Source organism: Pristiophorus japonicus, chromosome 5 (assembly GCF_044704955.1).
Source record: "Pristiophorus japonicus isolate sPriJap1 chromosome 5, sPriJap1.hap1, whole genome shotgun sequence".
Classification (NCBI taxonomy): domain Eukaryota; kingdom Metazoa; phylum Chordata; class Chondrichthyes; family Pristiophoridae; genus Pristiophorus; species Pristiophorus japonicus.
The window spans coordinates 128,923,474-128,933,527 of NC_091981.1; the positions used below are offsets into that span (position 1 = coordinate 128,923,474).

Below are 10,054 nucleotides of genomic sequence, written 5' to 3' on the forward strand. Positions count from 1 at the left end.
GCACTGACATTAAAAAGATTCCGTAGCAAGCTTTAGGTTTCCAGGAAGTACACTGACAACCAAGCTTTGATAGGGAAGAACAATCAGAGGGTTACAAAAGGGCAGGAGATAAAGAAAAAAGATCCACCGCACCCGTTCCGATACTGGTCCAAACCTGCAGCTTGGATCTGGACTGGAGTCCTCACATTACAAAGACTTGAGCAATAATCTAGGCTGATAGTTGTCGTGTATCTCACACTACTGTACATAACTGTATCTTACCATGCTATACATGACTGTAACTAGAGATGACCTGTAACCGCAAGCTTACCTTACCACCAGGGGTGCACTTGCAAGAGACACTGGATGCCTGTCCCAGACAGGTATATAAAGACAGGTCTCAGGCAAGTATGGCATTCGAGAGCTGTGTAATAAAGGTGCAGGTCCTGAGTGACCTTGACTTCAGCATGTGCTTCGTGTAAGTCTGCAGTGCAGGGACAGGACTTTACAGTGGCGACGAGTTACGGGATTATAGAATCCACAGAATGGCGACCAACGGCTCAGATGAAAAATACAATGCTGGAGATAATTGGGAGGTCTTTATAGAAAGGCTCCAGCAAAGCTTCATAACCAAAGACTGGTTAGGCGACGATAAGGCAGACAAGTGAAGAGCCCATCTCTTGACCAGCTGTGGCTCGAAAACATACGCCTTAATGAAGGACCTACTGGCACACGAGAAACCAGCAAGCAAGTCATTTGAAGAGGTGAGCACACTGGTAAGAGACCACCTGCAGCCAGCGAGCAGCCTACACATGGCCAGACTCAGGTTCTACAACTACAGACGCTGTGTGGGCCAGAATATACCCGACTTCATGGCGGAACTTCGGAGGTTGGCTAGCTTATGTGAGTTCTCCGATGAACTAAAGAGAAGAAACGAGGTTGATCTACACTGCGGGTACAACAACTAACGAAACATCGGAACAAGGGGTTCACAGCGTGAAACAAGCCACTACCCCCACACACGGACAAAGGCAGGAGAACAGGCCGTTAACAGCAGGCAGTGGCGCCAGAAGCCATCAAAGGCCACATGAATGGCCGTTCACACCTCATCAACCCACAATGCGAGCAATCAACTACAAACTGAGAGAAGCTCAAGAGAGATCAGCCAGACGCAGCTCATCCTTCGGAAACAATGGAAGCGGTCTGTGCTGGAGATGTGGGGGAAGGCACTCATCAAGAGGATGTCGATTTCAGCATGCTGTTTGCAGAAAATGCGACTATACAGGGCATCTGGCTTACATGTGCAGAAAAACGGCAGCTCGGCTGGTATATGAATCGGAAGGGTCGGAAAGCGGACCAGAAGACGGTGGGGACAGTACCCGGGACACCGATGTACAGCGGGTCAACATGATCAATGGCCGCTGCTCTTACAACAAGACGCCTCCAATAATGATGAGGGTCCTACTCAACGGGATACCCGTCAACATGGAGCTGGATACGGGAGCGAGTCAATCTCTCATGAGCGCTCAACAATTTGAACAGCTGTGGCCGCACAAAAGAGACAGACCAAAGCTCACAAGGGTCGACACCAAACTAAGGACCTATACCAAAGAAATCGTCCAAGTCCTTGGCAGCGCCATGCTCTCAGTCACACACAAAGGGACAGTGAACCGACTTTCCCTGTGGATTGTCCCCGGAGATCTCCCAGCACTGCTGGGGAGAAGCTAGCTGGCAAAACTAAACTGGAAATGTGATGATGTTCACGCCATGTCGTCAGAGGAACGGACCTCCTGCTCAACAGTTCTAAGTCGATTTGAACATCTCTTTCAGCCAGGTGTGGGCACCTTCAAAGGGGCTAAAGTCAAAATCTACATCACACAGGATGCTAGGCCGGTCCATCACAAGGCCAGAGCTGTACCCTATGTGATGAGGGAAAAGATTGAACATGAACTGGACAGGCTTCTGCGGGAAGGCATTATCTCACCTGTGGAATTTAGCGATTGGGCAAGTCCCATCGTCCCAGTCATGAAGACTGATGGATCCGTACGAATCTGTGGGGACTACAAATCTACCATAAACAGAGTCTCCCTACAGGACCAGTACCCGCTGCCCAGAGCGGAGGACTTATTTGCCACATTGGCTGGAGGTAAACTTTTCTCAAAATTAGACCTCACATCGGCATATATGACGCAAGAATTGACCGACGAATCCAAGCTACTCACCACCATCAACACACATCGAGGCCTTTTCATGTACAATCGATGCCCATTCGGCAACAGGTCGACAGTTGCTATATTCCAGCGCAACATGGAGAGTCTGCTCAAGTCCATCCCGGGGACGGTTGTATTTCAAGACGACATACTTACCACGCGCAGGGACACCGACTCTCATCTCCGCAATTTGGAGGAAGTACTAAAGTGGTTGGATCGGGTAGGCCTAAGAGTTAAGAAATCCAAGTACCTGTTTCTCGCGCCCGAGGTTGAATTTTTGGGCAGAAGGATTGCCGCTGATGGAATCCGCCCAACAGAGTCCAAAACCGAAGCAATTTGCCTGGCACCCAGGCCCTGGAATGTCTCAGAACTGCGCGCCTTTCTCGACTGCTCAATTACTTTGGGAACTTTATGCAGAACTTAAGCATGCTGCTGGAGCCTCTCCATATGCTACTCAAAGGGGACAGGACTTTACAAAACCAGTCTTTGGTTAAAAAGCTTTGCTGAAGCTTTTCTATAAATTCCTCCCAATTATCTCCATCATTGTATTTTTCATCTGAGCCGTTGGTCGCCATATTGTGGATTCTGTAATCCCGTAACTCGTCGCCACTGTAAAGTCCTGTCCCTGCACTGCAGACTTACACGAAGCATATGCTGAAGTCAAAGTCACTCAGGACCTGCACCTTTATTACACAGCTCTCGAATGCCACACTTGCCTGAGACCTGTCCTTATATACCTGTCTGGGACAGGTATCCAGTGTCTCCTGCAAGTGCACTCCTGGTGGTAAGGTAAGCTTGTGGTTACAGGTCATCTCTAGTTACAGTCATGTACAGCATGGTAAGATACAGTTATGTACAGTAGTGTGAGATACATGACACCAACAATCATACTGAACGAAATAGACAGCCCAGGCGAGATACCAGCAATCACACCGAAAGAAAAACAGGCACCAAGGCAAACAACTGAACCATAACTAAGACGCTCCACGCGAGAGCGTAGACCACCTGAGAGACTGAACCTATAAAGACAATAAGACTTGGGGGAGGGTGATGTCATGTATCTCACACTACTGTACATAACTGTATCTTACCATGCTAGACATGACTGTAACTAGAGATGACCCGTAACCACAAGCTTACCTTACCACCAGGGGTGCACTAGCAGGAGACACTGAATACCTGTCCCAGACAGGTATATAAAGACAGGTCTCAGGCAAGTGTGGCATTCGAGAGCTGTGTAATAAAAGTGCAGGTCCTCAGTGACCTTGACTTCAGCATGTGCCTCATGTGTGTCTGTACTGCAGGGTCAGGACTTTACAATAGTGAGGGAGTGCTGCACTGTCAGGGGTGTCGTCTTTCAGGTGAGACATCAAATCGATGCCTGTCTGTTCTCTCAAGTGGACGCAAAAGATCCTGTGGCACTATTTCAAAGTAGAGCAGGGGAGTTCTCTGTAGTGTATGCAGAGCTGTTGCATTGTGAGTAGCTTAGCCAGTCATGTGATGTTCACAAGACTCAGTAAACCCCAGTCAATTGAGTCTCATCATCATCATAGGCGGTCCCTTGAAACGAGGATGACTTGCTTCCACACCAAAAAAAAGACGAGTTCACAGGTGTTTCAATGAAGGACCCGAACTACATCCTGAAGGGTGGAAGATGCCTGTGCGTGCATTTTTTTAATGTGGGGTGGCTGTTGCACACCAACCACCACACGGGCTTGACACAGCTAGGTCTTGGTCCAGTGGTAAGGATTACCCAAGACAACTGGGGACCAGCTCTGCTGCATGGACCTAGTGCGCACACGTATCGCAGTGTGGGCTGGTCTGTGCTGCCCCTGGGCCCCTGGCCCTGATCTCGCGCCTCCCCTGAGCCCCTCCACAGTCTCTCGCTGCTCCTTCGCCCGACCTTGCTGCTCCTGATGTATCTGCCCACACTCCAATCATCAACCTGGATCTTGATGACGTCACTCTTCACAGCCGTCACCCTCCTGCATCAGCTCACGCTGTACCTTGTAGTGGCATGCCTCCACACTGCCCATGGCCGCTCGCCGCTCCTTTTATGGCCCCGACCTGCCGCTGATGTTGCCTCGTAGGTTGGAGCCTCCATGCTGCCCATGGCCGCCGCTCTCCATTCCTTTTATGGCCTCGACCTGCCGCTGATGTTCCCTCACAGGTCGGGGCCTCCACGCTGCCCATGGCCGCCGCTCCTTTTATGGCTCCGACCTGCCGCTGATGTTCCCTCAGTTGAGTCTAGGCATCCACATTGGGGTATGCAGTTGTGAGGCGAGTGGATGAAATGGTAATGTGTAGTGTGATTGTTGAACCTTTGTTAATAAACCAACTAGTTCTTAATAACAATGTGTTGCTATGAATTCTTAAGCAAAGAACCCATGAAGTAAGAACATTATATTCTCCACAGTGTCCTGGACAATATTTATCCCTCAACCAACATCAATATAACAGATGCTGTTTTTGGGGCCTTGCTGTCCAAAACTTGGCCACCACATTTCTACATTGCAACAGTCACTACACTGCAAAATTACTTAAATGGCTGTAGAGGTAATGGATGTCATGCTTTTATTATTTTCTTTCATTTACCAAAGTCTTGGTGGGAAGTGTACCCTCTTTGACTTGAGTGCACCCAACGTGTAAGGCTTGCCACCAGGGGGCACACCTGTGGGAGACCTTAGGGTCACCTGTGCACCCTGGGCAAGCAGGTATCAAAGGCAATCTACCATGTTGCTTCCTCACTTTTGAATTACATTAAAGAGACCAAGGTCACAATGGTTTGAGCTTACAACACAGTCTTGTGGAGTTATTCTGAACACAATAATTGGCGACGAGTTACAGATCACGAACTTTCATGCGGTAATGGCTGCCGTTGGTATTCTTGAGAGATTTGCTGAGGGTGATGATTGGGAAGCCTTCGTTGACCATCTCGACCAGTACTTCATGGCCAACGAGCTGGACACGGCGGAGACGGCGGTCAAGCGCAGGGCGATTCTCCTCACTGTATGTGGGTCTTCAATATATGGCCTCGTCAAAAAACTGCTGGCAACGGTCAAACCAACAGACAAGACTCACACAGAGCTGTGCATGCTGGTTCGGGAACACCTCAAGCCGAAGGAGAGCATCTTAATGGCCAGGTATCGCTTTTACTCGCACCATCGCTCCGAGGGCCAGAATATGGCGAGCTTTGTCGCCGACCCAAGATGCCTTGTGGGACAGTGTGAATTTGCCGGATCTTTGGGGGAAACGTTACAGGACTTTTTCGTGCTTGGAATCGGCCACGAGGTCATTCTTCGCAAACTGCTGTTTGCCGAATCCCTAGATGTGAGCAAGGCCAGCACTATAGCCCAGGCCTTCATATCCACGAGCGACAACACGAAACAGATATCTTCACAGCATCGAAGCTCACCGGCAAGTACCGTACATAAAATAATGCCTTCAGCAGGCACAAATGTACATGGCAGGGCCTATATGACCGCAGAGGCCAGGCCTAGGTAACTCAGAGGCCGCTGTGGGGTGTGAATGCGTATCCATTAACACCATGTTGGCGCTGCGGGGGCAGTCATAGAGCCCATCAATGTCGATTCAAGCACTATGTGTGCAAGGGCTGTGGGGCACCTCCAGCAAATGTGCAAACGACCTCTGATTCACCACGTGGCAGAGTCAGCAGAGGACGACTGATCCAGCGTGGATCATGCTGAACGAGCAGGAGAGGCAACTCAACCGGAGGATGAAGAGGAAGTGTATGGGGTACACACCTTCACCACCAAAAACCCTCTGATAATGTTATAAGTTAAACTTAACGGCATTCCAGTCTCTATGGAATTGGACACTGGGGCGAGTCAATCAATCATGAGTCAGAAGGCTTTCGAGAAACTGTGGGGCAACAAGGCACAGAGGCCAAAACTGAGTTTGATTCATACAACGCTGTGCACTTACACCAAAGAACTCATACCTGTTATCGGCAGTGCGGCAGTGAAAGTATCGTATGACGGAATGGTGCATGATTTACCACTATGGATTGTACCAGGCGATGGCCCAACGCTGTTCGGCAGAAGCTGGCTAGGAAAGATCTGATGGAACTGGGACGACATCAAAGCACTGTCTTCGGTGGATGACGTCTTATGCGCCCAGGTGCTAAACAAATTCCCGGCGTTATTTGTGCCAGGCATTGGCAACTTCACAGGCACCAAGGTGTAGATCCATCTTGTTCCTGGGGCACAGCCCATTCATCACAAGGCCCGAGCAGTCCCATATATGATGCGAGAGAAAGTTGAGATCAAGCTGGACAGACTTCAACGAGAGGGAATCATATCGCCAGTCGAGTTCAACGAGTGGGCCAGTCCAATCGTGCCGGTGCTAAAGAGCGATGGGACGGTCAGAATCTGCAGCAACTACAAGGTAACAATCAACTGAGTCTCGTTACAGGACCAGTAACCACTACCTAAAGCGGACGACCTATTCGCAACACTAGCAGGGGGAAAGTCGTTCATTAAGCTAGACCTAACCTCTGCTTACATGACATAGGAGCTGGTTGAACCATCAAAGAAATTGACGTGCATCAACACACACAAAGGACTGTTCGTGTACCACAGATGTCCCTTTGGGATTCGCTCGGCTGCGGCCAGCTTCCAGAGGAACATGGAAAGTCTGCTGAAATCTGTTCCATGCACCGTGGTGTTCCAAGACGACATCTTGATCACTGGTCGCAACACCACTGAACATTTGCACAACCTGGAAGAGGTTCTAAAGCGACTGGACAAAGTGGGACTCAGGCTGAAATGCTCCAAGTGTGTTTTCCTGGCGCCAGAGGTCGAATTTCTGTGGAGAAAGATTGCGGCAGACGGCATCAGACCTACGGACTCCAAGACGGACACCATCAAGAATGCACCCCGACCACAGAATGTGATGGAGCTGCGTTCGTTCCTGGGACTCCTCAACTATTTTGGTAACTTTCTACCGGAGTTGAGCACTTTGCTGGAACCCTTGTATTTATTGCTACGCAAGGGTGATGACTGGGTTTGGGGTAAATCTCAAGACACAGCCTTTAATAAGGCCAGAAACCTGCTATGCTCTAATAAGTTACTTGTATTGTATGACCCGTGGAAACGTTTAGTACTAGCTTGTGATGCATCATCATACGGGGTCAGTTGTGTGTTACAGCAAGAAAATGTGTCAGGCAAACTGCGACCGATTGCATATGCGTCCAGAAGTTTATCTAAGGCTGAAAGAGCCTACAGTATGGTTGAGAAAGAAGCGTTAGCATGCGTATACAGGGTTAAGAAAATGCACCAATACCTATTTGGTCTCCGGTTCGAGCTCAAACCAGACCACAAACCGCTTACTTCACTGCTCTCAGAAAGCAAAGGTATCAACACCAATGCTTCGTCCCGCATCCAAAGATGGGCACTAATATTGTCTGCGTATGACTATGTAATCTGCCACAGACCAGGCACTGAGAACAGCACTAACGCCCTCAGTCGGCTACCATTGCCCACTACCAGGTTGGAAATGGCACAAGCCGCAGACTTGCTTCTGGTAATGGATGCTTTCGAGAGCGAGGGGTCACCCGTCATGGCTCACCAGATCAGGACCTGGACTAGCCTGGACCCTGTGCTATCACTAGTAAAAAGCTGCATCCTTAATGGGAGCTGGTCGGCAGTTCCCGGGGAAATGCAAGATGAAATTAAGCCGTTCCACCAACGTAAGGATGAATTGTCCATCCAATCGGATTGTCTCCTATGGGGAAATCATGTGGTTTTGCCAAAAAAAGGCAGGGAACTGTTTATACGTGACCTACACAGTACCCACCCAGGTATAGTCATGATGAAGGCTATCGCCAGGTCGCACGTTTCGTGGCCCAGCATTGACTCGGAATTGGAGTCATGCATACACCAATGTAACACTTGCTCACAGTTGAGCAATGCACCTTGGGAGGCCCCACTGAGTCTGTGGTCATGGCCCTCCAAACCATGGTCCAGGGTCCACGTATATTTTGCTGGCCCTTTTCAAGGAAAGATGTTTCTAATAGCAGTGGATGCTTACTCTAAATGGATTGAATGTATAAGAATGTCATCATGTACGTCCACTGCCACCATTGAAAGCCTCAGGGCCATGTTTGCCACCCATGGTTTGCCCAACGTCCTTGTTAGTGACAATGGACTGTGTTTCACCAGCTCGGAATTCAACGAGTTTATGACCCGCATTGGCATTAAACATGTCAGGTCAGCCCCATTTAAGCACGCATCCAATGGTCAAGCGGAACGGGCAGTCCAAACCATCAAGCACAGCTTGAAATGCGTAACGGAAGGCTCCTTGCAGACCCGGCTATCCCGGGTCCTGCTCGGCTACCAGACGCGCCTCCACTCGCTCATCGGGGTTCCCCCTGCAGAATTCTTAATGAAGAGAGCACTCAAAACCAGGCTCTCTTTAGTCCACCCGGATCTCAATGATCACGTGGAAACCCGGCAGCACACGTGGCGTAATGTGTACCACGATCGTGCGGCTGTATCGCGTGACATTGAGGTTAATGATCCTGTGTTTGTTCTCAATTACGGTCATGGTCCCAAATGGGTTGCTGGCAGTGTTTTAGCCAAGGAGGGGAATAGAGTGTTCATTGTTAAACTGCTGAATGGGCAAACATGGAGAAAGCATTTGGATCAGACCAAACTGCGATTCACTGACAACCAAGAACAGTTTGAAGAAGACTTTACCATCTATGATCCACCAACACACACCCAACCTGCAATCGACCCTCGCTGTCAACCACAAGGATGAACCCACCATGGCCGACAGTCCGATCAGACCAGCCGCGCTGCCGTGCAGCAATGTTCCGACCAACTTACCCACGCCAGGACTTCAACTCAGGCAATCAACCTAGGAACGCAGAGCACCAGATCGCCTCAACCTGTAAATAACTTGTACATAAGACTTTTTTTTTGGGGGGGGGGGGGGGAGTGATGCTATGTATGCAAACCTCACCAACGTGTAAGACTTGCCACCAGACAGCACACCTGTGGTCATCTGTGCACCCTGGGCAAGCAGGTATAAAAGGCAATCCACCATGCTGCTTCCTCACTTTACAGTTACATTAAAGAGACCAAGGTTGCAATGGTTTGAGCTTACAACACAGTCTTGTGGAATTATTCTGAACATAACAGATATCACTTCTGCATTGACGAGCAACCAACAGCAATTCAGATCAATAAAGACATGATAGTGTGGCTGCATCCCAAAAAGCACACACTTCACCTTCAGTTTGAAATACAGTATGCACATTTTCATATAAACTCTTTCTACAGCGAAAGACTAGAACAACGATTGAATTAAGTCCAGGCAAGTAAAAAAAAACTTACGTCTGCGAGCAGGTGTTTCGAGGGCTGTGACCAGGAAGACAGTTCCAAACAGAGCTAAGAAGGAGAAGCCCCTCATGGTGCCTTGGGCTCTAAGGGTTAACACTTTTACGAGACTCCGAGTCGAGATCCTGACTTGCTCCCTGTCGAAACCAACTATAAAGCCTGCAATTACATTCCTAGTACAAACACACATCACCCCACCCCTCAACAAGTCCCTCTTAATTTCGTGGACTCATCATGTGATTAGACAATCATGTGAAAAACAATTGATTGCATATTAAAAACTGAAGATCAGCTCCCCCCAAATCATACATCTCTTGGCTCTGAGTCATTCCCACATGATCTGCTTCAATCGGCTTATGACCTTCGGAAAAACGCGCGTTCGTACAACAGGGGCACGGGATCACGGCAGAAAGTGAGGACTGCCACTTTGCATCAGGACTGAGAGCACGCGAAGTAGCACAGGGCATTTCCAAAGCCTAAGACATTGCTGATCAGTGGGAA

At 49.2% G+C, this 10,054-nt stretch overlaps 1 protein-coding gene across 2 annotated transcripts in view; it reads right to left on the bottom strand.

Annotated features, from left to right (window-relative positions):
* Positions 1 to 9,852, bottom strand: part of gpnmb (glycoprotein (transmembrane) nmb) — a 116,822-nt gene extending 106,970 nt beyond the window's left edge. For both annotated transcript variants that reach the window (XM_070879949.1, XM_070879948.1), the window contains exon 1: positions 9,551 to 9,852. In XM_070879949.1, coding sequence (XP_070736050.1) covers positions 9,551 to 9,743 — 193 coding nt within the window. In that variant the 5' untranslated portion in view covers positions 9,744 to 9,852. The remainder of the gene's footprint in view (positions 1 to 9,550) is intronic.
* Between the last annotated feature and the right edge of the window lie 202 nt (positions 9,853 to 10,054).